The sequence below is a fragment of the Tyto alba genome, unplaced genomic scaffold (genome assembly GCF_018691265.1).
Source record: "Tyto alba isolate M040663 unplaced genomic scaffold, T.alba_DEE_v4.0 Super-Scaffold_14, whole genome shotgun sequence".
Classification (NCBI taxonomy): Eukaryota; Metazoa; Chordata; class Aves; order Strigiformes; family Tytonidae; genus Tyto; species Tyto alba.
Window position 1 is genome coordinate 39,237,920 of NW_024881276.1, and position 27,581 is coordinate 39,265,500.

The 27,581-nt window shown below is 36.8% G+C and overlaps 1 protein-coding gene across 7 annotated transcripts in view; it reads right to left on the reverse strand.

Annotated features, from left to right (window-relative positions):
- The window catches only part of ROBO1 (roundabout guidance receptor 1), a 740,888-nt gene that overhangs the window by 49,334 nt on the left and 663,973 nt on the right, over positions 1 to 27,581 (reverse strand). For 6 of the 7 annotated variants that reach the window (XM_032989487.2, XM_032989502.2, XM_032989494.2 and 3 more), the window contains 9 exons: positions 16,990 to 16,998; positions 14,112 to 14,236; positions 12,130 to 12,301; positions 9,424 to 9,629; positions 7,937 to 8,018; positions 7,601 to 7,769; positions 7,341 to 7,507; positions 3,486 to 3,607; positions 860 to 1,091 (listed from right to left, as the gene is read on the reverse strand). In XM_032989487.2, coding sequence (XP_032845378.1) covers positions 860 to 1,091; positions 3,486 to 3,607; positions 7,341 to 7,507; positions 7,601 to 7,769; positions 7,937 to 8,018; positions 9,424 to 9,629; positions 12,130 to 12,301; positions 14,112 to 14,236; positions 16,990 to 16,998 — 1,284 coding nt within the window. The remainder of the gene's footprint in view (positions 1 to 859; positions 1,092 to 3,485; positions 3,608 to 7,340; positions 7,508 to 7,600; positions 7,770 to 7,936; positions 8,019 to 9,423; positions 9,630 to 12,129; positions 12,302 to 14,111; positions 14,237 to 16,989; positions 16,999 to 27,581) is intronic. The other variant, XM_032989478.2, reaches the window with a different exon arrangement.

Here is a 27,581-nt window from a genome sequence, read left to right on the forward strand (position 1 = left end):
TGTGTAAGTAATAATGACTAATACAAAACCTGATAATATCAGGACAGAATGTTAATATTAACACATTTATAATAATAATTTGTTTTGCATTTTAAATAGTCTTTCTGTAAACTGGATGCTTAGGATGAATGCAGTTAAGCACACCTCTTGAACCACTCGCAGCAATAAACCAGATCTACACGGCGTTTAGACTGGGGAGGGAAGAGAGAAGGGGAAAGGTTGCACATCCCAACAGAGACACCAAAATCCCTATTCAGAGACACTGACCATCTTGCACACTTGTTATGCCTGAACAGGAAAAAAGGAAGAACTTATGAACCTTCTCTTTTTAGCACATGTATGAGATGGAAATACATAATTTAGTCCACTGTATCTCTTGCCTTCATTCATCCTTTCATTTTGTCTTACTGATTGATCCAGATATAAAAGCCTTCTAAAAATGTGGTTTCCATTCCCTCAGCTATAGTGCTTTGATGATTTCTGTGGTGCCTGCTATCTACTCAAGATAGTGATTAGCAAGTGCTTGAATCTGACAGAAGTCACTTGTGACCAGACCATGAACTCAGCAGGCAGGAGTGCACACTGCAGTGAAGATAAAAAGCACATTTCCCATTGTGTGTTGGAGAGGATTTTTGCACATCCCTCTCTCTCTGTCTCTCACGTGTGGTTCTGAATATTTACTTCTGTGTCACCAAACAATCCACATAACAATCAGTCCAACACAGTGTCCTATGCTGCACATTGCTGTTCTCCAACAGTACACAGTTCAAACAAAATCAAATAATGAACATATCAGAGGAAAGCAGGCCAGACCACTACTTCAAAAAGGAAAGATGAAATCAGTCTGGCTCCTACTTGCCTTCTTCCAGGGTCTTTGCAAATTTCACTTCGCTATCTGCTCCCTGAAACTCATTAAAAAAAGGGCGGGCCTTGATTTCATAGTTTACACCTTTCTTCAGCTCTGGAATGATAACGCTGTTTTTGGTTGGAGTCCTGACTTCAAAGATTAACCACTCTGACTCTCCATAGGATGCTGGCGTAGGCCGGTACAGAATTTTATATCCTTGAATATACTGGGATTGCTGGTCCACCTAACAAAACAGCAAAACACACAACACATCCTTTAATAAATACGAACCAGGAACAATATCTGTGATACTATGCGTGGTCCTTGGACTATCCATTAATTTTATTCAAAGTAAACAACAATCTCAAAGCAGATAAAGGCTCCTTGCATTACAGCAAATTACAGGCCTGATTCACAACTGCATCAATCTGTGTGATGTTGGTATAAGTGTGCAGGTTTCCACAGATTTATGAAGGCATTAAAGGGGGGATAACGGGCTTGTATAATAAACCCCAGCTCCATGAAATGAACAGCCTTTGCATCTGTCAAGCGATGGAGCTCAGCAGAGGCCAGACTTCTGCCCAGAAGGGGAGGGGGTACACAGGGAAAGGGCGGAGGGCGAGGGCAGGGGACCTACAGCTCCACAGCTTGGGGTGGTGAATACAGAGATCAAAGAGAGGGCCTGCCAACTGTCCCAAGGTGTGGAAGCCTCCCAAAATCCATGAAATGAGCACCGCTTCCTGCCCGATTCCTTCTGGAGAAAGGGAACTGAGAGGGCAGCCAGCTGGCAGCGCTATCGCCATGGCTGTGATGGGGCTGGGCACGTCCGCCATGTCCACCCCCTCAGCGGGAGGCTCCTCTGCTGGAGGGAGCGGGCCGTTTGGAGAGGGCTCTGAAGAGGCTCATAAAACTCAGTATGGTAACACAGATGGGATTTGGAAAAGCAGATCAAAATTATACGCAGTGGTCCTGAGTGCTTTATTAGGCCGATGTCATTTTATATCCCATGTATGGGGAAAGAGATCTTAACGTAAACAAGGGTGGGACTCAATGTGTTTGGCTACAGCTGAAACAGTAAACTATCCTATAGAGGTGATCTCTTATGGAGTATTCACTATCTTTTAACTACTGGTTTCAATTTCTGACGAATAAGAAAGTCAAACAGCAACTACAAAAAAAATGTTAAAAGTGTATCAGATTGTCTCTATTTTCAAAAATCTCATAGAGTGATATAATAAATCTGCTTACAATTTTACTTCAAAAAGCAACATGTTTCATTTTTAATAATCACATAAAGAATGCATGTGTTAGCTGAAACTGAGGTAATGCTTAATTTTGATATTGCAGAGAAGTCACAGGCCACCCAAGAGACTGAAAAAAACTGCCTGTCTGGAAAAGGTTGTTCTGTACATAAAGGTCAAACAAAAACATGCTAGGAACCTCAAAGATGTTTTAACGTTATTAGTTAAAACGGGAGATTGCTTGCTGCAGGTAGCTGGACTGCAGGTGACAGTGTAATTACCATGAAACACAGCAGATATTATTTGTACTCTTGCAGAACTGAGAAGCCCTGATTGTGGACCAGGACTCTGTTGGACTAGGGCTCTTCTACATAGTCAAAACGCATTTTGTTCCTGTTCAAAATGTTCTGCCACAGCTGGGGCTACACCCTGTGCTCTCCTATGCTGTCCCTGCCAATGTATTGACATATTCAGATGCAATTCTGAAACAGACCTCAAAGCTCATTCCCTTTGGATTTATTCCTTCACCTGATATAATTATTTCCCATTTTTAATTAATTCTCCATTCTATTTTAAAACTGTTTTTCTTTGATTTACATTTTATTATCTCATTGCTTGGTATTTAGTTTCCCGTGTTGTTCTTTCTCTTCATTTCTACCTCTTGATTGGCAAAGGTTTCCCACAGTAAGCCATTTCTAATCCTTTCTCTCACTGAGGCCTCAGCCTTGTAAGCCTACTTGAATCTTTTTCACGTATGTTCCCATTGCCCTTGCTTCATGACTCCTACAGTATTATTTCCTCTCATTTCCTCTGCTATATCCTCCACACAACTTCCTGCTTCTTCCGGCCAGAGCAACATCAACACAACGTCTGAAAACCATTTGCCCTTTTCATCTCTTCACCCTGTACTGAGCATACTCACAGCACCATGGGAAAGTATAGGTTCAGATGAGGCTATATGGGTTTGGGGATGTTTCTCAGTATGTATGTAGGATGGAGGTAACACTTTCAGAATTATGCAGTATCTCTCTCCACTGGCAAACGGACAAGGAAATACCCATGTTATCTCTTTAGGGGACTGATACACTTCCTACTGAAAGCAGTGCAAAAGCTTCAAATGATATGACTTAAGAAGGCTTTGATCAGCCCTTTAGCTTCCAGAGGAGGACTCAAACTCGCATAATATTGTAAACAGCACTCTCTATGGACATATAAAATGGTGAAAATAGGACAAAATTTAATTAAGGAGAAAAGCAACGCCCAAGTAGCACTCATTCCAGAGAAGAACTTTTGCAAGCATACAAACTACACAGCTTCTTAAAATGTGACTCCACTTTGTCAAACAGTAGAATTCAGCAGCATACAGAACCACTTCCATGATACACATATATACTTACCGTCCAATGAACTTCAATTGAGGAGGAAGAAAGGATAGTAGGGTTGTGCAGATGTAGTACCACGTCACCTAGTTCTCTCTGGACCTGCTTGTGATCCACACCTTGACTTGTTGGTGGAACATCTGTAATAATTTAAGATTCCATTCTCACAACTATATATGATTGTTAAAATAAGTACATATAAATATAAATCAATATATTATAACGTATATGATGCTACTACCAAAAAAGTTTACCCTAAATACTTCCCAATTATGTAAGAAAAAACTACATGAAGTATACATGAAGTATTTTCCTGAGCAAATCACCAATGCTTAGGCAATACCAAATCAGTGCACCGCACTTTCTTCTACAGAGAGAAATAGAAAGAAAATGCCGCATAAAAAGAAAAATCACACTCAGCGATGTCTTTGGTAAGTTACTACAGCAGCTTCTCTTTATTCTTTCCTGCTGGCAGAAGAAAACATTCTATTGGGTATTGCAAATTCCAAGAGACAAGGAAACCTATAACGAACAGCAAAAGCAGAAGCTGTATTTTCAGATAAATGCATGGGCAAACTTACTGTTTTTAATTAGAAAATAATTGTAACAACTGAAGAAAAGAAAAATGAGTCATGTGGCTGCAGCTTTTCTGATGGTAAGTAACTTCTGTGAACAGGAGGCAGAGCACAGCTGAGTGCTGTCTGGCTCTTCTGACATTTGGTCTATCTTATAGCTAAAAGAATTGCTCATATGTATGAAGGGACAATTTTCTCTCAAAATGTGCAATAGTAAAATGGAAACATTTTCTACATGCAGAGCCCTTGAAAAGCATATTTAACTGAAATGGAATGACTGTCAGACATGTATAAAATTTATATGGCAATCACAAACAGGATGTCTAAAATACACACGTACTATGGACAGCAGAGTGACAGTTTCCATATTGATTTCACATATGTCTGTTTGATCACTTAATTTTAAACAAGTACCATGCTGACTATGGCTAAAAATCAGAGACTTGGAAATTAATGAAAAGTACTTACACTGACCTTTTGTTTTGTTTTGTTTTAATTAATCTAATTCCAGATACGGAATAATGCATTACATAAAATTTGCTCCAGCCTACTACTTCCATGCCTGACCTCCTCTAGTGACAAAGCAAGACCAGGAAATCTTCAAGGGTTCTGGCTCTCTGAAGACCTTGGAAATTTCCATACCTGTCTGCTTACAAGAAGTGTAAAAGAGAGAGTACATAGAAATTGCGCATGTATTTATGTACAACTACAACTACTGCAATAAGTCACTGTAAGTGTGTAGACTATCTTGAAAGACAAGGTTTGGATAGCGCAGTTGATGCTTATATAGAAGACACTTACTAAATGCAAGTGCAACAGTTATAAAGCAGGCTTTTTGCACAGTAGTCATATTTTTAGTTTACTAGCTTTCGGTCTTATCTAAATAATAATAAAACTATTGTAAGACTGCATTAGGACAAGGCATGAAGACAAGTTTCTTTCCAGAAATATAATTCCCATTTGGGAATACAAAGCCTATGTCACTTTGAACTTTTATCATGCAATTTCTTCAACATATTTACGAGAAGCTGGGATTTTTTCAGAGTTAAAGAAGCAAATAGGTTAATGTGCAGTCAGTGGGTGACAAATCTGGATTTTTAGCAGAGAACACTGATAACAAAACATTAAAACCAAAAAGCTCTCTGCTGAGTCACTACTGTATCCACATGTAGTATGTTCTGCCAAACAGTCCATTTATCAGAATATTTCCCCCCGCCACCCCCCAAAGTTTGAAAGCATTAAAGATAGAAGCTACTGTTTGGACAGTTGCCTAAATATCACCCTGCTTATACTGTAACAGGAAAGTCAGTGGAATAATTAGTTCTATCTTTGCTGGTCCTAAAAGATGAGTCATCAACAATATGAATCAAACTATTAATAGGTTCAGCCATTTGCACATCTGTGCTATACAACAATACATGCGTTTTCTTGTTTCAGCTCCAGCTTTCCGAGACATGGATTGTCAGTGAGAACACCTAATGATGTTGTTGTTAATATTGGTAAAGTGTTAAGATGAAGGTAGGGTAGGTTCCTGGTCTGGACATGCATTTAGGACAAGACTATACCACCCTCTAGACAAAAGTGAACTGGGAAAATTTTGAACTGACTTAACTAGACCACAACTTACACAAAATTGAAACAGTATTGGAAGAAAAGAGGAACTGCTTTAAAGAACTTGACACTTGATTACATTTCTTACTATTGATGAAAATTTTATCTACTGGTTGTTATTTTCACTCAGGCTTTGTGTGGTTCTCAGGTGTTCAGTTCTACTAGATGTCCAGAGGACAGCAAAGCTTTTTCACACCACTATAAACCATTCAGTTCTGTTGAGTGAGCAGGGCACTGCCTCATTTGCTGTTTATCAGAGTCAGGTCAGTGATCAGTTCATTTAGGACATTCACACCTGATAGTTCATCTCATCTCCAGGAAGGAAACTACACTGCATGAAAAACAGACTTGTGCAGAACACTGCAGCCTGACCACGTAATAAGATATGTTCCTCTACTCCCAGGAATACAGAAATCACTAGAAGGTTACTAAATCTCTCCTTGGTAACAGACTTAGGAACCCATAGATATATATATACACATATATATATATAAAATATAATCTCATATATATGTGCATATATATATATATATATATATATATATATATATATATATATATAAAGATAATCTCCATTGAAATTGTCACCCATCAGAAGAAATACATAATAACAAAGGACAGCAGTGTGAAATTGTTCATGCCCCAGGAGAGACGAGACAGACTTGCTTTCAGACCAACTTCAGAAAAAATGAAAGGTCACCAAAGGAAAGTGCTTTGTTTCCTTTAAGAAACTTCCCTTCAAAAACAAACAGGTACTTACTTATGCAAACAGACAAACATGCAACACAGGCACTCTTAATAAGCCAATGAGTCAATTTCTCCAGTAAGTATGAAAAGCAGGAAAAAAAAAAAAAAAAAAAAAAAAAAAGAAAATTATCCCTGTCACTTTTACTTTGAAAAAGAATATGCCCAGTTTTACGTTCTTAAGAATCTAAGTATTTCTACTGGAAAAAATACAGGCTGCAAAGTTGCAATGCATTATTCCGTATACACCATCATAAGCACCACTGATTTTCTAGAGTGAACACAAAGTTATTTTAAATTTTACGTAGCCAGATTCAGTCCATAGTCGGACTTCAGTCATAGCTGGAGTCAGTGGATGACTCTTTCATCCACTACTACCCAGCTTTTTCTTCCACTTAGCTATCTGTAAGCATTGTCTCTCTTCCCTACTATTTTACTTTCAATATTTGTACTATTGAAATACTTTTAATATATTGCCAAAACCTCTTCTTTATTGGGTCATGATGCCAAATTCCTTCAAATTTTAAACTTTTATCTTTTCTAATGCAGCAGAAACAAACTTAAATTATGTGCTGTTTCTCTCTCTGTCTCAGTCTTAAGCCTCATTTGATTATTTGGTCACAATAACATTTCCCTGGAATTTGAGGATTTGCGTGATAACTTTAAGAAAATCAGAGATTACTTTTGTTGCTAATGAGCTATTCTGTAAGATGTAACTATCTCTGGATAAGAGATAGTAGGGTTCCCTTAGGCAATGCAATATGCTGTCTAAGCAGCCTTCACAGCCTATGCTATAGCGAAATACAAGTTTAAACACTGTATTCTACTATCTAGTATATAATATAGCCAGGATAGGCAGAGAGTCAAAAGCTACCAGAATACCTGCACCTGGTATTGCTCAGTCAACTTGTGACACCTAAAGTGTTCGGTATCAAAAGCTTACCTTGAGTTTTCACTGGATCAGATATTTGGCTTGGGTCACTTAAACCATATGCATTAGCTGCCCTCACAAGGAATAGATAAATTGCATTAGGTTTTAGCCCTTTAACTGCAAAACTCTCTGTTTTCACATTTTCTGCTACAGTTTGCCAGCTGCTACCAGATGCATGGCTAAGGATAAAACACACACAACAGCAGGTTAGCACGTGCTTCTTGAACAACATATAAGTGTAAATACAGAAAGATCACATGAGACTCATATACCTGAAGGCCTCAATTATGTAAGAGGTTGGTGTTGCACCTGAATTCAAATTAGGTTGCCATGACAATGTTACTGTATTTCTGCTGACATCTGTAACCTCAGGTTTTGATGGAGCACTAGGAATCAAGTTTGGGTCAGTGGGTCTTGGTGGCTGCACTGGGACTCCAAACTCTAACAAAGGAGAGAGAAATGCTGAGTACAGACAGGAAGCAGCTGTAAGCTAAATGCTGCTCACATCCGCACTGGCAGTTTATGACAGGGTCAGATATCTTCTGCATGTCAATTTCTGATTTTCCTTTCTGTATTTTCTCCACAAAGAGAAACCCTAATTGATTTACCTTGGACCTCTATGTATGCACTCCATGTAGCTTCGCCACTTGGGGTTGAAGCAATGCAGGTGTACCGACCAGTATCGCCCAGCTGAGTGGGAAAAGAGAAGAATAAATATTTGAAACAATCAGGCACTCAGTGGTCTAGAAAAGTAATTACAGCTCTCTATGTTCCCCCATGAATATGGATAAACGTATTCGGCTGCAAAAACTTCAAACCAGAAACTTCTTCTGTTAGAAGTTATGATTTCATGTGCTGCAAAATGAAAATAGATACTTATTTCTGAGCATTTGTTAAAGGATTGAAAAAGCTGCAGATTCTAATTTAATGTTACTTATTCCATAATGAGTGCTACTGAAAGCCCATTCTTGTAGCATTTATTCCTTAGTCTGCAGAGGTCCTAAAAGATAAATTGAGATGGAACTAAGATGATAAGACCCCATGCAACTATCAGCGTTCTGCCTAAATAATGCCTGCGAATTTGTCTAGAGCATGTCATCCTTAAAACAAAGCTTAAATATTGCACAGGGCCTCGTATATATGGGGTTCCCTGTGTTAGTATAAATTTCACTCTAAAGCAGACCCAAAAAGGAATCTACGTATGCTATTCTCATCCAGTTCTGAATGTTGGATTATTTGTCCATATGTGACTTAATCACATTTTGAAAGCATTTATTTTTTTCCCCCCCAATGAAATGCTATCCTCCTAAGGTCCCAGACTCAACAGATGACCCAAACGGAAGTGCTTAAAAATCTGAGGTTCAAACCCTAAGCTTAGTGTAACTTGTGGTTGGTAACAGGGCAATTCTAGGGAACATAGTAAAGAGATATATTCAGCCTTATTTTAAAAACATTACTACTTTTCAAACCACAGAACAGATAGCAAAGAAGAGCCAGTATGCTAAAACTTAACAATGTGTTAAAACACTTTACAGCGTGCGAGGCATGACCACGAATACTGACCAGGTACTTGCTACAGTTCCCTAAGGAAGCCAGGTATTTAACAAGTGTTTAACCATTTTAAGATAGGTTTACACTGTTGAGGGATTACGTTTAAAAACTGTTTTGAAAAAGCTGTGTACATGGCTTCGTTACTGCAGTATGCTCAACGAAAGTTTTCTTTATGAATATATGAAATAATTTGATCATTTTAATATATTAGTGCTAAATCCCCAATAATTTAAGGATTCATCTTACTGAAGTACAAGTTCTGCTTTCCCCTTCATGTTTTAAGTACTAAGTAATTCCCTTAATTAATACCTGTTAAAAGCATTTTTCCTTATGAAATCTGAAATACTATGCCTCAGGCAGAATAAGCCAACGTGTTAGGCATAAAGAATGAACTATCTGAAAGCATGAAGTATCAAATATTTTAATACAGTTATTTCACATTTCATTAATTCTAAATGTAGGATTTACTACATCAAAAGTGACTGGAGGTGAAAAAACAAAGTGAAACAATCAACAAGAAAACCCATTTGCCAGTTCAAGCTACCTTGGCATATCGGATCTGTAATGCTCCTGTCTCCAACTGCTTGATGCGAGAGTCCTGGGTAGAAATGAGGATCCCATCCTTTTTCCAGAGGATAGTGGGCATTAAAGTGCCTGTGGCCACACAGTTCAGTACTAAAGTACCATCTACAGCTACAGTCTGATTCACAGGACCCTGTCGAATGACAGGAGGAGGCCGGTCTGCAATCACTGCCAGAAGAAACAACAGGAAAGAGATTTCTGCAACTGGAAGCAATTTTCTAATCGTCTAAGCAACAGCAGTTGCTTGAGGCTTTGAAACAAACTAAAGATAATTACACAATTAATTAAAGCTGGAGACATGCATTATTCAGGGCAGGGTGCATTATAATGATGCACAACTACGGAATTTTAAAATGATATACAACACAGTATTTTCAGAACGTAAAGAAGCATTACAGATTACATAGTAGTATCTGCTAAGTATTCTCTAATTCCAATGTCACTTTATAAAAAGTGATAATGGAATGAGAAAGGACTTTCCAAATTCTTTGTCAAGGCACAGATTTTACCTTGTTCGTTGTCTGGCCTGTATAACAGAATTCATACTTTCAGCATTCAGAGACATAGAAAAAGGAAGTAGGCAGGCAGGGGATAACCTGGCAAATATGTACTTCTTCAAAAAATTTTATTGTGTACCATCAACTCCTCTTGGTGCTCTTTCCTAATTGGGAGATGCCTAGCAGTAGGGTAAACACAAAGCTAATGAATAGGACCATATTAAAAATTTTCAACTCAGAAATATTTTTCCAGTAGTTTCTGACTTACAGTTTTATGATGACTTAATCTTTCAATATGACTTCAAAGTCACAAAGAGAATCCCACAGGGTGTTTGCATAAATTTTAATGCATCATTAATACAATGAAAATTAAATGTAATTGATGGGTTATATAATAACTATATACAGAAAAGTATAAGGTAGTCTTAGTATTCACAGAAAAAAGAAGGACTGTCTACATGAGAGTTTTTTTCCATTATCCAGTGGATAATCCAAAAAAGAGGTGGAAGTTATCTTACTGTGTTTTCAGTGACCTACTCTACCTGTACCATCCAACATGATATGGACTGATGATTGAAAAAATGAGACACAATCTATTCAGCAGTGTCATGGGGGCTTATGTAATTTAAAAACTAGTTTGGTAGCTGAAATACAAACCTGAAGTTCTGATAATTTGTGAACACCAAATATTTCTAAATTACTTTTCATAATGGCAGGGCGTTAGTACTGCTTTTTTTGGATAAATTCCAACTACTGTAATATCATTTGCACGTTCAAATGGCACTGCGTTTTCAACTGAATAATTTATCCTTTACTTCTTGTCCCAACCTGTTGCAACACACTGCAATGCACTGCGAGGCCATTAGTATCTCTCTGCAGAGACAGTCAAAAATAGTTTGTATTTGACTTTGACAGATTTGTAAAGAGATTTGCAGTTGTCAATGGTAAGAGGCTGACTGATCTGTGCTCTACAGGAGAAATCTAATGCCATTGAAGTCTTTGGCTAATATAAGTGCTGCTGAAGTTGATGGCAACTTCGATTACCTTTAGATATACCAGAGTATCACTCCGCATATCTTGCCTTCACTTTTATAAAAGTACCAAAAATACTGTCAAAAGACATTATACAAAGCAACTACCCATCAGATCAATCCAGAGCATATAGTCATAGTAAATAAAACATATTTAATATGATTTTTTCCAAGTTCAGATGGCATAGGTCATTAGCAGAAAAACTCTTGATTTTCTTAATTTTCCTTTTAAAATTTATTTCTCACATTGCCATGGCCTTCTCCCCAATGAAAAATGGATAAAAGTGGATTAAGAAATATGGCTTACCACTTGTGAAAAACCTGAAAGCATGCAGTCCTATTCCTACCAACAATCTCAATTCAGTGCGTGCAAATACACAATTTTATTCTCCAGGTTCACCGCATGTTTCTAGTACTGCATTGTTTCTATGTTTTCTATAGGGCAAAGGTCTAGCTTATGGAAACTCTTCTCCGACAACAGCTTCCCTCCCCTCAAAGTCTCTCCACAGACTGCACTTATCCTCTTTTCTCGTAAGTGCCAAGATTATTATTTTTCCTCTATATTTTTGCTATTAAAAATATGAAGTATTTCTGATAATTGGCAAATTGGCCTCACATCAGCATATATTACTGCTTGTAGTCATGGTCTCTGTAGCTGTTCAATCTTAAATTCCTAAAAGGAACATATAATAATATTAATTTGTATGTTATTCTACTGGCTTCCATATGGGCTGAGGTTTTTGCTTGCTATACTGCAATATTAAAAAACAAGGAAAAAAAGATAAATGGACATGCTAAGCAAATGGACACAAAATAATAAGGATAAAGAGCCAGGCAGCAAGCAATCTGAAATTAAACTAAATCTAGTGGGGGAAGCTGAAAAAGAGCCAGATAAATTAACAGATCTGACAGAAATCCATAAACTGAAGTATACTACCTAAATACAAAATAGAAATATAGTGTTATACAATATCCAAAATTTTAAACCCCTGACAGAGATGGTCAAACCAGGATTTTTATGTTCAGACATGTGCAATCTGCATTTATACAAAACAGTTTTCAAAGTAATGTCGTATCATCTGACTGTTGTCTTCAAATAAAAATAAAAACTTGGAAATGATAAAATAAAGGTATCATTACCATCAGTAACTTCCAAGTAGGCTTTTGTTATGATACTTCCTGCAACATTTAAAGTCTGGCAGATATAGTACCCAACATCAGATCTCTGGACATTGGTGATAGTGAGGTCTCCTGTCTGGGAAACTGAAAATCGGCTGGATGACTGAGGGGGCTGGTATGAGAAAAGCAGATTCTACAAGATGTATAGGAAAGAAAGTGGGGAAAAAAGGGTTAAATAAATTCAAAATCAATAATCTCAACTTTAATATAGCTAAATAAATTAATCTTTCCACATTATACATAAAATATCCTGCTCTTCACATCTTAAACATGTCTATACCACAATGTGAAGAGCTTTTATAGGATTTTTTGTGATAAAATAGGCGCAGATATGCATGTATAATTGTGTAAGTCTTTTGGGATTGCTCTAACGCCCTTTAAGGTCAATGTTGGGCTTTACACAAAGTTTAATAGGCACCAGCAAAGATGTGATAGGTACAGATACCATAATGGTATAAGCAACTGTGGTGAACCTATGTAATTTGCTTTAACATGCTTTTTTAGAACTTACTCCAGGGCATTCTATTTGTTTCATTTAAATGCAGATGTTGGTTTACTTATTTGTATTTCAACTTTCGCCTTCCTAAGAATGAAGCAGTTTTTAAAAGAGAGAAGCTGTGAAGGTTTCTCTAATCATAGTGTTTATGTTCTATAACGAGTCATATAGAATTAAATCCTATAACAGTTTCTACTTAGATAGTTTTGGTATGAAGTACATAGTATTTACCAAGAGTAGTCAAAAATCAGAACTGCAATCAAAATAATACAAGCCCTTACACTAAATACTGACTCCTAATTTCTACCTCTGGCTGAACAATTTGTGAATGAGAATACTTTAAGGTCACAGATGCTATTTTTTAAGAGGCTTAACTACATGTTGCATTTCCAAAAATCATCCAGAGGAATGGGACACAACATCCTCTACTTCAGTACCAGCAAACCCTATTTATTGACCTCTTCCTCTAGTTCCCTCAATCATCACGAGTGGTCACCACTCAGCAGTCAAAAATGAGCCAGAAAAATTATGTACTAGACAACACTTCGCAAAAAAAATTATATATATACTGGTATACCGTTGAAAATGATCATCTGAATTGGTTAGCAGTCTAGCTGTACTTAGGTGTTTAGACAGAAATACTACAAATGGAGTAAAGAAGCCAATTTCTAAGTGTTCTCAATTTCTTTGGCCTATTGTTTTGTAACACAAAGAACCCTGCCATATGCTATTGCACTACTCATTCCTTCATTCAGAGGAAAACTAGAATCCCATATTCCTTCTTTCCTTCCAATGAAGAATACTTTGCGTCACATCCATCCTTCAAAAGATGACTCTGAAAGAAACCTGTGATTCTCTTGCTGTGCTATATTGTGTTTCACCCACTGGCTTTCCAGATCCTTTACAAAGATGCTGAAAATATTTTTCCCTCCCATTCAAATAAGGAAGCTGGGAGAAAAAGTGACCTATTCAGGTATGACCTGTCAGCCAACTGACTGAGTGGGAAAGTAGATCTCCCTAGCCCCAAACTATAGTCCTACCCATGCAGTGATGCAGATCAATGCAGCAAACTGTTTAGTTTGCCAGACACAGACAAACACATGGCAAACTAGTAGGTGCACCATAAACCCAGAGCCAAACTTTCTGAAAATGTGGGAGTGCTTGGGAGTTCAATCAAACTGCACCATTAGTCATCTCTTCATCTCTTAAAAGTTCTCCCTGTTAGGTGGAGAAAACGGGAGATTGAGCAAAACATAGATATCATTTCCAATAAGGCTGACATCACCTAGCATGCACATGACTTGGAAATGGAGAAGAAATACCCTGCATCTCCAAGCTCTAGATCTATTTTCCACATCTTTAAAACAATAATTAAAACATTTTTCGCTCATGTGACATCATCTCTTCAAGAAACTGCCAGGAAGAAGGAACAGAAAGGCTGTTTTACCTGACTTCCTTCTCTCCGCCAAAAGATGGCTGGCTGAGGGTTTCCAGTTGCTTCACACTGGAAAGTCACCGTTCTCCCCAGTGCAGCTACCTGATCTCGAGGCTTTACAACAAACTGTGGAGGCTCTGAAAGGAACATACCAAAAAAAAAAAACAAAAAAAAAACAAAAAAAAAAAATCATACTACTATCAGAAGACTGAAGTTAGCCTATTTGAAAGCACAGTTTGACTACTGACTTTAAATGGTGTAAACTAGAATAGTTAAATTTCTTTAATAAGGAGGAGCAGCACAAAGACATCTCAGATTCTAACAGCCACCATTTCAGCATCACTCAGATCATCATTTCTGTTGCTGGACCTCCTAATTAAAACTCTGACTGTGCAACATGTGTTTTTATTACTGACCACATATATAAGTCCCACTGACTTAATGAGACAACTTGTAGAGCAACAGTCACCAATACAAAAAAATATGTTACAATTTGTTTTTTAAAGGAGGACGATGGCTACAAGTAAGAATGGTGAAATCTTTAAGGGACAACTGACCCACAGGCCACAGTTTGTCAAGGGCTGCAATAAACACTGTTGAGTGACTATGAATTCAGGCTTACAGGCACAAAAGTCATCATCTTTGATTTAGGAAAGCTGAGGAGAGGAAAAAACACTTAATTTCTTATATAAGAGACTTTTGACGTAGTTGGGGTCCCAAAAAAATTTAAAGTAAAAAGCCCGGGCAATACTATTGAACAAATTATAACCATTTAAAATCTTCAGTCCAATTACTGAACAGGAATGAATTTAAAGGAACAGAAAACCTAAATGTCTTCCTTATTTACATAGGCAAGGGCATGTTCAAACAAAATATATATGCAAATGAAGGCAAATTTGAAACATCTGCTCAGCCTAACATTATAAATACTGCCAGCATTGACCAAACTGTTTGATTTATACAGACTTCAACAACCCCTTCATCCTGTAGTAAATAGAATGTCAAAAAATCATGTCAGCCACATTAAAAAAAAGTCACCATAGATGACAGTGTTTGATATCTTGATGGGGTTAGCACATAAAAAAGATCTAGCTTGTTTTATAGGCTGTTAACTCTCACTTCTTGAAAAATCTGTATTAAATGAAAGTCCATTTACTTATTCGTTTCCAATACCTTCTGATCATCTGCCCAAAATTCATTATGCTCTCGCTCTTCTCTGGGTTGAGAATAAAGGGGATGTTTAGAATTTTACTTTAATAACTCAAATGGTTTTGGTGTTTTCTTTTTTTTTTTTTTTCTTCCTCCTTTTCAAACATTTCTGTATTTACAAGATTTTCCTTCAAAAAAAGTGTGAATTGTATAATTTAAATATATCATTCAATGTGTTTTATAAACATCAAGTAATTGTGGCTTTGTCTAGAATTAATTCAATAACACTCAAAGTCCTTTCTAAAAACTTTGCTTTCAGTGTTCCTGTGGGCCTATACTTTCAGTTATCGGTTCCTCATGCCTTGTGTCTCTGCTCCTTATCGAGTTCATATTAAAATATGCTCTTCTTATGACCCTCCTGCTGTGGGAGGAATTTTTAAAGCACAACATTTTATTACTTACATTTGGATGCAAATGCTACCTTTTCTAGAATTTCCTTAGATAAGAAACTACCCACAGTGAAGGTGAGACTGACCTACAGCAATTAGCAGACTTCAAAACATTTAGCTCTGAAATGTTCAATCAATACCTCGGAAGAAGATGTGGGAAGACTTTGACATGACAGCATGCTTAATTTAGAATGGAAGGTAAAACTGCTGGGGGTTTGCCACAGGGTTGTAAGGTATGATGGGGAAAATGGAGATGAGGGTGAAGCACCTTTGTTATGCTGCTGGATTCTAATGACAAGAATAAATTTAGCATATAGTTAAATTTAGGGCTTGTCTGGTTCTGTACTAGTCTGTGTAGTCTGTGACACAATGGTACACAAAATGAAACTGAAGGTTTCTAAATCCTGTGCTACTGCATAGGATTTATAAGGTTTCAGATTTTGTTGAACTTGAGAATGGGTACAGCTATAAAGAGATTAAAAAAGTTCCAACTACCAGCAAAATAGCTAAATGCTTGTGATTCTGGTACCTGAAGATGACCATTCAGGGACTACTGAACACAGAAAAAGAGGGGAAATTCAGTCTTTCAGGTAACCACGGTAGAATTTATAAAATGTAAATAGGTATATGTTTCTCTCTATATTATTTTAAATATGCATTTTGTATGTATATTATTCTAAATATATATGTGTATTATGCATATGTGTATTATTCTAAATCTATTGCCATTAAGGTAAATAATAAAAATCCCATTAGCTTCAATGTCAGAAGAATGAAAACAGGTTTAAGTGAATCTTTGTTATTAAATTTCATCCAATATTCACTGTACTGGAAGCATTTTCACTATCCTTTATTTAACTTCAGTTTGCTTTCACACCTTAGGTCACATATGTGTGGTATGTGATGAATATACTGCAAAACATGCTGAAATAATAATCCATTTAGGGACAGAACAACTTGCAACCTTGAGACCTTTAAAACAAAACTTATTTTTTATAGAACACTCTGAAGTTCAACTAATGCAGTCACTGAAGAAATAAGACATTAGGATTTGACTTGTTATGTCATGTAAAAACAGACAGAAAGTTAGCAACCCATTACCTTTCTCTTTGCCATTAAGTTACCCATACTTCATGCAGAATTTATTCTGTGCGATGTGTCTTGTCAATAACAAGTAAAAGATGGGAGCTGACTGGTTGAAGGACATGGAAGGGGATGGATGGGAAGGGGAGGAGAAGTTCCCGTCACAGTGATACGATGACTAGAAGATGGCCAATAAAATTTCAACTTACCAGACACAACTAAAAATAAAAACAAAACAAACAGAAAACATGGAATAAATAAAATTGAATAGACATGAAACAAAGCAAAGAATAAAGCAAAATTAAAAAAAGTAAAAATAAAAAGTACCCTTGGTAAGGACCTTAGAAAGCAGATATCTATTCTGATATATGAAAAATAGGTTTAAAATGTTAAACCACATATTTTTTATTTGATTTTTAAGCAGAAGTCTCTGTCAAATGATGAAAACAGGTTGTAAAGAAAAATGGGAAACAGACTGAAATAATGGTCAGGCAACCTGGGTTCTGCTCCAAGACTTGCCAATGAACTATTGTGTAACCTTGAGTAAAATTATTTTCATATTATCATTAATTATCTGCATCAAGAGCTTTCCATGGTAAACTTAACTTGAAATCTGCAGTAAATATCAATCTGCAACATTGCTGAAATGGAACATTTACACCCTTTCTAAATCATTCAAACATCTACAAATGGAAAATACTTTTCTTAGGATAATACCTACTACAAAGGATGTTTACTGAAAAATTAATAATATACTGAGGCACTGTGTGTGGCCCACACACCAATTTCGTTAGTATAAGATCACTGTATCAAGGTCATAATGCTCACTATTAAACTGCAGATACAAAGTAAATCACAATTAAAATTAATTTGAAAACAATCTTAACCCTTTTCTTCCCCCCCAACCTCAATTTCATTGAAATATTCAAACCCACAGATTTATTGCAAAATAATAGATTTTCCAACAGAAACTGTCAGTAGTAAATTAACTAATATTAAATTATCTTTCAACTATAGTTGGAAATTTTCATGAACTTTGAAATGGCACAGGTCCTGGAAGGCTAACTTTGCTTATAAAGGAAAGGCACATTAGAAAGCATTGCAACCATGTATCACTAACTGAAAGAACAGATTGGAAAATAAAAACATAAAAATCATGCATTTTAAAAACATACAGGGATACTGACAAAAAGTCATTCAAAAAAGGGTAGGTGGTATAAGATAATTACAGTAAAAGTAAAAAAATACATAATATTTTGAATGCATGCTACAAATACCAAGCCCTTCAACACTTTCATCTTATCACTTTATGTTGAGAGTAAAACTACTGTTCAGCAGGATACACTTGTATGTTGAGTTGGTAAGCACCTGCAACAGACTGTCCTCTGATAAAACACATGGAGGAAACTAATAATATCTAGTCTGCCAACATTCATTAGGCATGAGGAATACTGGCTCCCTGTTCAAATAAATACAGAGGACTCCAGCTGTATTATGAAAATGAAGCAGAAAGAGAATCAGATATAATACTGGAATTTGGATCATGTTGAAGGCAAGAAGCTGCAACTGAATGCACCAAAACCAGATCATATAGAGAATATGGGGTTTATATTATTGGAGACATTTTTTTAAAGAGGCAATCCCCAAAAGAGGAAGGTGAAATTACCATTTTTCAAAGATTTGAAATTTTAAGGAAGTATTCTGGATGTACATTAGCCTTATCTAAGTGTGTGTGTGTGTGAAGTGTGTGTGTGTGTGTGTGTGTGTGTGTGTGTGTTCAGTATTTCTCAAAGAGAAAATCAGCTTGCATTATTCTGCTCAGATTATCTGCAAGTCAATGATTTGTGAGAGGAGTAGCCAAGAAATGATACACAAGAATTCCTGAGAGAAATACGCTCATCCCCAAGACTCAGCTCCTGGCTTCTCTTGATCATGTGTAAGCGTATTACCAAGCAACCACGCATTTTTAACTGAAAAGCTCTTTAAACTTGCAATTACAATCTGACCTGCTATGGAATTAGAAGTGCTTCTCCATAAAACACAACTCTCATTCTACATGAAACAGCCTGATAAGAGACTTCACGGGTTGCAATTCTCGTACCGATGAAGTAACTCTAAATTACCGATTTTCCATTACGCAAGTAGTGCCAAAAGAGAAAAGTTCAGCCTTCTTGGTAGCAATGCAAAGCTGCCTAAGCCTTCTACTGAAAGCTTACTTGAAAATCTCTAACAGGTAGAAATCTGTCTTGATTGCTCAATTACATTCCTAAAAATTAAATTAACTTCTAAGTGCTGAATTTCCACTTTTTTTTTTTTTTTTACCAGATGGTTTTGTTATTGTAGGTCAAAAATAAACCTGTCAAGCAAATGTATTTTTTTGCCCACCTGTACAAATAGAGGGGATACTGATACATGAAAATAAATCCCTATAGAAACAGGGCATCACATTGCTTGCAAATCTGTGGCAAGGGCAAAGGATGAAATTTCGTAGAAAAATATAAACAGTTCTGTCAGAAGAACATCACATGGTTTAAAAGAACAACACTAATAGCAACAACTACAAAAAAGACAACTTTCTCAATTTGATTTACATCCTATTAATATCTATGGTTACTAAATCTGAGAAGTAAATAGGTTTTCCTCTATTATGGCACATTTTATTTGACAGCATTTTCAATTATAAAGTAATTTAATTTTCCCTGTGTTAATCATGGCTGTGAACATGGCAATTAGGGGGAATAACCTGTTTGTAAAGATAGGAAGTCAGCATGTAAAACCACAAATACCAAAGGAATAATATTTTTGCCTTTCAAATAATTTCCTTGACATGTGAGGTTTTTCAAGGAAAACGTGTCCAGTCACTGAACAAAAACCAAAAGAAAAGTGGTTTCCAGACTAGTGATGTGATCTTTTAATGCCTTATTTGTGCCAGCAATTCTATCAACCTCACTGGGACTATTGTAATCATTAAATCCACTCGCAGGAGTAGGAAATTGCAGTTTTAGAACTTAAACTACAGACTAGTATAGTTGCTAGATATTAATGGAGCACTGTTGTATCAGATGCAGTGCTGTTGGGTTGTAGCATAATCAGGTTGGAAGCAATCTTGGAGGTCTCTAGTCCAAGCTCCTGCTCAAGCGGGGTCAGCTATGGGGTCAGACCAGGTTGCACAGGGCTTGATCCAGTTGGGTCTTGACAGCTTCTAAGTAGTGAGAACGCACAGCCTCTCTGGGCAACCTGCTCTGCTGCTTGACTGTCCATTCAGTGAAGAAATTTCTCCTCATATCCAACCTCGATCTCCTTTGTTTCTACCCAAATCCATTGTCTCTTGTCCTTCCACCATGCACCACCGTGACGAGCCTGGCTCTATCTTACCAACAACCTCTCTGTAGGTGTTGGGGGCTGTTTTCATGTCACCCCCAAAGCTATCTCTCCTCCAAGCTGTGCAGGCACTGTTGTCTCAGCCCTTCTCTACAGGTACATAGGAGATCTTAACATGCCATGTGTAATGCCTACGTCTCTGAACACCAGTTTTTGTAATTCTTCTCACAAAGGTGACTGACTGTGAATGTCGATCTAATGTTTCTCTATAATTCACTGGTTTCCTCATATCTTGAATTAAATATTACAGGGTTGTGTCTATTTCTTAGTCTGGTTTTGAACAAGCTGTAAATTTCAAGTACTCCATTCTTGAAAGCTGTGGTAGTAATTATCTATCTCAAAGAGAGTAAAATTACAGAAATTTTCATTCACTTATATTAACAAGATGGTTTTGAGATCCTGAGATTCAAGGTGGTTCTTTATTACTAACCAGTATTTTGTTCTGCACATTAAATACTCATTAATTATTATTCTGACTATTATTATTTATTAATACTTTCCAGGTGCTCAGAAGATATCCTGTTATTCAGCTGACACAAGCTGAATAATTTTGATTTATTCTCAACGTGTTTCATTTTTGATTATTTTAAATAAAAATCTCCACATCTTCAAGAACAGATAGACACCCATAGAGGCTACCATAAAGGAAGCAAGAAAGTATAATTCTATACCAGAGAAATGAAACAATCCCAAACTTCAGGCCAATAATTACATACAACAATCAAGCTCATATACAGTCTTTAGCTTCTGTATAAGTCCTTGGCCTTATGACTAATATCAGAGGTTGAATGTGCCTGTAGAACCAAACTGGTAGGAGATGGGATGTGAGTATGAGCCTGTGTGCTGGAAAAGACAGCAGACCTCAGGAGCATGCATTGCTGATGGGCTTGGTCAGGTAGAGACTAGACACTGCAAGAGGAGAAACTCCCGAGCTAGCAACAGAGAGAGGTATAGAGAGTGCTACGTTATCTGTCATGGAGCATTGCAGTTTGATAGAACAGCTGAAATTCAGCTGTTTGTAATCTCAGTATGAAATCAGTGGGTGACAAAACCACTGCTTATAACCTCTGTCTGAAATGAGTGGGTACAGAAAATTTGGGTACTAGAGTAACATGATGAGGAAATGTGAGAATCCGAGTACGTTTAGCAAACTGGTCAAACTCTGACTGCTCACTCCTTAAAAAAAATAAATAAATACTGAACAATTTTATTTTCCAATTCCTTCCCTTATTCCAAACAAAAATTCAGCTATAAAGCTGCCAACCTTTTCTGTTCATAAATATGTTTCACTGCTAAGTCAACTAAACTCTGAAATCTAATTAACTACTTTTTATCTTCAAGTATCTGAACAAGGTCCATTGAACACCCTTCTGCAACATGACTACCAGATATTTATGTTGGTGTTTTGCAAGAACTATTATTAGGGGAGATAGTTTAAGACAATGTGCCATGTTTAATTTCTTATCTAGTGATTTGTAGGCTATTTATTCTTATCAGAACAATCTGAAACACCCAACATCCTTGATAACCACATCTCCCTGCAGTCATTTGTGTGAAGTATCACTTTCTACAGAGAAATAAACAAAGGTCAAAATCTCTTGTTCTGAAAAAATATAAATGCTGCCACTCAGCTGTCTCCTGGCTTCAACATGTGAAAAATATGGGAAAATAACACCAGGTACATTACAAAAGAATTGGGCTATATTGCTTTTCATCCTCACTGGTCTCTCCATTTTCAACTGTCACTGCTTGAGGTCTAGATACATATATAAATAATTCATATTTTCCCAGATTTTCTGCTAAAATTCACATTCATGTAAGATCAGACTGGGACACCCTTACTCACCATGAATGCCTCAAAAGTACGTAGTCCTGAAGCACTAAGTGTGATACAGTGCAATACAAACTTCTGAGGAAAGGTCTAACAGTCTGGCACCAGGCATGCCACAGCCATGGAGTTGAGGCAAAATGTTTACATGAGATTTTTGAGGTTTCAAATCAAAAGTGATGACTTGCAATTCCAAACCCCCAGCAAGGGAGTGATCATGGTTTATTACATTTATGATGACTGGAAATATTCTGGTTGGGATCACTGCTGATGTGTCAGGTAAGTACTTCTTAAGTTTAAAGGAACAAGTGACTATGGTAACTTCAAAGTTACCAAAGGCAAGAAGACAGAAATCTAACTGATTGGAAAAGAAACAGATTAATTGTTTTCTATAATGGTACTGTATGTATGAGAATGAACTTAAGAAAGAAAGTAGTTGACTGAGTATTAGGAAAAATAGTTCAGATAGTAAGATCACCCTTAGAAGTAGCAGAAACCTAGAAACATGTAACAACGTTTCAGGTTCATGCACAGAGAAGTTAGGAAGGGGAAAATGTCAGTATCAGTTAGCTGCTGTGTTCCTCAACATATGAGGATTTTTTATTCCCAATGAGTTTTTATTTTTTACTTGTATTTATTTGGGTTTTGTTTAAAATTGACCCCCATTCCCTCTTCTGTCTGAACAGTGAAGACTTGTCACCTGCTGGGCAGTAACTCAGAATCAGTCTGTGCCCTACACCAACGTGCGGCTCCTCGGGCACCGGCGGGCTGCGGCTGCGCTTCGCACCGTGCGCTGCCCGGCGGCGCTCCGAGCCAGCAGCCACGAGCCAGCTGCAGTCTGGAAACCTGGTAACCACATCCCCATGGCACTCACCCTGACCGTGCAGGGCAGAATACAGTCTCCCATTTTCAGCATGGGGCACATGCCTGGCAGGATGGATTTAGCTTACGCTTCTTGACTTGGTACTCAGAGAAAAAGGGCGGGTGCCTATGTGTACTCAGGAGAGCTAACGTGCTCTGGGAGAAAGTGGTGTGATGACTGAAAAAGGCAAGTATTGCTCCTTGGTGCCAACAGTACAAATAAAGTCTCAGAAATGTAAGTGCATCTCGAGCTGGTACACATACCAGGGACAGACAAGCGAGGATGTGGCTTTAGAACACGTACCTAAACATGTATGTCACAACACACACAGTGCGGCAGTTGAACATTATCAACTCCAGAACCAATTTTAGAGATCAACTGATAGTGCCATGGATTCAAAGTCAACGATTCTCCCTTTAGCAGCAAGCAGGAAGGTATTTGCTCTTAGCTCTGCAGCGGGAGCAACAAGCAATTTGTTTCAACCGTCTGTTGGTTTCATTATCGACATTAAAATGTCACTAAGCTTCTCTACTCTGGTGGCTTAAACTCCACCCTCTGCTGATAAACAGCACAAGATCTGTGCATTAACCAAACCCCTGCTTGAGTGCTATTCTGTTTTCAAGAGCTATCAAACAGCATTAACTCCTTATGGATTTCTGGCCATTTTGAGCTTTAATTTAGGCTGAGAGGTGTTTCCCTCCTCAACTCTAATTGATGGGGCTGGGCAGTAAAATCTGGATCTATCTCAGCTGTGTCTCAGTTGTAGAACTATATTATATTAATGCCTGCTTCACAGCAGACTAACAAATCTTTCATTTAAAATATTCAAAAAGTCAAGATGAAAAGGGCTACACAAGTGTGTGTGTGCTTGCATTTGTGTGTGGGGGAGGAACCTACTGCAAAAATTTGTGTGAAGAGTACTCGTGATTTTTTTTTTATTTGCAACTGATTTGCAACTATTTGCTGTTACTAGCTACAAAATAAGAAAGTTCATAATCTCTCCTACATGAGTCAATGAAGATTTCTAAGATAAAAATCCAAAACGTGGAAATAGACTTTACAGTGTGGGTTTAAAAGGTAGCCCTTCTCAGGTTAATACATGTAGTACACAGTTTAAAATGTTTATAAATCCTGTAGTCATTGCCTTGAGGTGACAAGAAATCTGAAAAATGGAGATAGAAATATGGGGGTTGGAAGGTCTTCCAGCAGTTCCTCTCCTAGTCTTCCCTCCTCCTTCCTTACTCTGGGTCCTCCCAAACCATCCTATAAACCAAATACCATTTAGAGAGCACACTTGGGACAAGTCTAATTCTATCTATTTAAAAAATCCCAGAGTAATGCAGTAAACTGTGGAGTCCTGTTTCCCAGGCTTCTCTTTTTGGAGAAGAGTTGTCTTCCCCTGTGTTTAAAAAGAACTGAGGTAATTTTGGTCACTGCTGCAATCTAAGTAGTTGTGGCTACAAATATTTATACTAAAGCCTTTTAGAAGAGTGAAAAAAGATAGATGAATTTAAAATAAGCTGTGCAGAAGTACAAAAAGATTATGATAGCTGAATACTATTTGAAGAATTCTTCGGAGCTTCCTACTGCATTTTTTGACTTATAGTAAAAGATAGTAGAGCTGAAAAGGAAACATAGTGGGATTTTTTTTCCCAGCTGTTTATGATAGCACAGATTTCTTCTTGGAAAGCAGTACCTAAAATCCATAGCAACCTTCTTATAGTATGTTAAAGCTACGTGTGAAAAGTGGCCAAAGCCCCATGATCAATGAATACCAAACACACACTAAAAATGGAAGGACAATCTCTACAGTGCAGTAACTTTTGATCATTAAAAAATGTTACTTTAGGCATGCAATATTCAGTACGGAATACTGTAATCTGAATTAGATACGTATTTCAAAAGATATCTAGACTTCTTTTTATGGAGGCACCACCCCCGCCACATAGAGACAACCCAAGTCTACATATGGGACACTGATAGGTGAACTTATTTTTTAATAATATTAACAGGAAGGTAACTGATATATTAACAAATTTTAATTATATGTAGAAAAAATACAACATGTAATAATTCTATACAAGCCAGAGTTATCCATCAGGTACTGGAAATTTGTACTGTGATGGAGACAGAAAGGTTCCTTAAGGAAGTACACACGATGTGTAAAAATAAAATAAAATAAAATAAAATAAAATAAAACATAAAAAATCAGGGACACTCAGCCTGATTTTCATACAGCAAAGCAGTGGTTCACCTCTGTAAAAGCACAATAATACTATAAAAAATTGCTGGTAGTCTGAACAAAAGTGTTGCTGCAGCTATGATGGTCTAGGGATATTAGCAAATATGTTTTGAGGTTTAGACTTTAGTTAGATTGGTGATACTCTTTGAGGAAAAAAACCAACAAGATCTGAGGACCAAAGAACTCTGAAGGAAGAGGTACAGAAAAGGCCATCAGACCTTGCTGGTGGAAGACTGGGCCACAGCAGAACTCCCAGGTGACTTCTTTCTCTGTAGGGAGACCCAAGTATCAATGCACTACCTTAACTGTGTCAAAAGAGAGAGCGGCTGTTTAATTTGAGGAGATGCAAGCCCTAACTGGGCTCTCATTATGACACTGAAAGATGCAAAGAGAATGGAATCCCCTTCTATGTTGTGTTTAGAAAGCATAGGACAATGATGAGGACAAGTGACATGATGTCCATCCAGACAGCTTTGATTTTTTTTCTTCTCAATCCTCTCATCCTATTCCATGCTTAAATGGAGAAAAAAAAAAAAAAAATCACCCCAAACTTTGGGAATTAATGTGCCATCATAGGGACAAACAGAGTACACAGATACCTCCTGCAGAAAAGAATGTGAGCGTATTGATATTTAGCAGTTTAACCTGAAGAAGATGTTTTTTTCTTGCACTGTTAGATTCTGATACTGAGCCTACTAGGTGATCTAGTTCATGTATAAAGACTGCAAGATACTTTATTTGAGAGTTATTCAGCACCTAGCAATAAAAAAAATTATTATTCAAACAAAACATAATTCACCAGTAACAAGTGGCACTCAAAACAGCTTAACAAAATAATGTTTGAATACACTGTTACTGTAAGTCAGCTGTTTTTTTGTCAAGAACCAATTCAGAGATGACTGACTTTAATGATGCATTTAAACTAACAAAAATAAGAGAGTGCACTGTCACTGTACAGTCCTTATGAAAATTATTTACAGGCTATAAACAAGGAAAAAATAAAGTGTGTATTACCTTTTTATGGATGTTTAGCATAATTTAATAAAACCTAAGTTTATTTCAGAATGAACATATAGCAGGAGTATTGTTTAATGAACAACCAATGAAAACTGTTATTCCTTGCTCTCTATTTAATTTTATGCATAAAACCAAAAATCTGAAAACTCAACAACTTGTAGTAAAATTCTACTTTGTTTATTGCAAACACAGAATTATCGAAATGTTATTTTTAGAACAGCAGTTACAAAATAAAGTCTGCAACAGTGAAGCCTGGTTCAAAACCAACTGATTTGAGCCACGGGGTTCAGGAAATTGCAGACTCTAGAAAACAGTCTTCAAATTTTCTTTGCTACTTTTTAATTGAGTGCTTAAGTATGCTACACAAATCTACTTTCTTCAGTTCTCTGCACTAAGAGATTAAAAGGTAGAATTTTTAAGAACTTTACGGTAAATAAAACCCTTCCAGACGGAGAAAGCTTCTAGCTTCAACTGATCTTTGTAGTAATGTTTCTCCAAATTATTTGGACTGCTTCTGTTCTACTTGCTCAGAAACACCTGTCTCAAGTCCTTGTTTCAAAGTACTATCTTGCAGGAAAGAATCTCAAAAGTTTTAAAGTGTTATTTCCGTGTAAGGAATTGCTATCACTCTTATGACACTCTATGTAAAAAAAATAAAACTCCATTAAAATCTTAAAAAACATAGAAGCAGTTATTTATTAAAATATATTATATGAATTTGAAACAACTATAAATCTTTTTTTTTTTTTTTTCCATTTTGCTAAAATATTTACCGATTTCTTCTTTCTTGTATTTTAGAAATGCTTCAGGAATCTCAGTGTTCATCACTTGTATGAGTAGAACAAGCACCTTCAGGGCACTAATTTCTTCTTCATACAGTTTCCTCAGTTCCTTCTGATTAACTTTTAAGATTTATATTCTTTCACAAGAAATAGGTGGCAGTCAGAATCCTCAGAACCTTGATACACATCTGAATTACTGTCATAGTTTACTGCAGTCATTGAGGGAGAAAGGGCTGTATCTTTAAGCTATACAAATCACAAGAGATGGTTTCCCTCATTCATCCTGCCAAAAGTTTATTAATTAAAAAAATCCTGAAGTTCATAGGAAAATCACTATTCCTCCTTCCTCTTTCATGGGGAGTGAAGACAGAATATGGCCTAAAATCAGTTCATTCAAAAGGAGAAATACTGACTTGAAGAGACACCATGTAGACAAGTTCAGATTTATATCCAAATCCTACTTTTAAAACTTGAGTGGTTAAATTTACCGATGATACTGTGAGGCATCCACTGCAACACATAATAACTACCATATACCTCAACAGCATTTTTTGTAAACCCATAAAAATCTGAATTTTGTCTTTGTTATTTTAATGTAGGTAGCTCAGACGCCTATAAAGCAATTACATCTACAGTCAACTTATAATGTGTACCAGTGGCCTGACACAGTGGAAACATTTATATGGTAT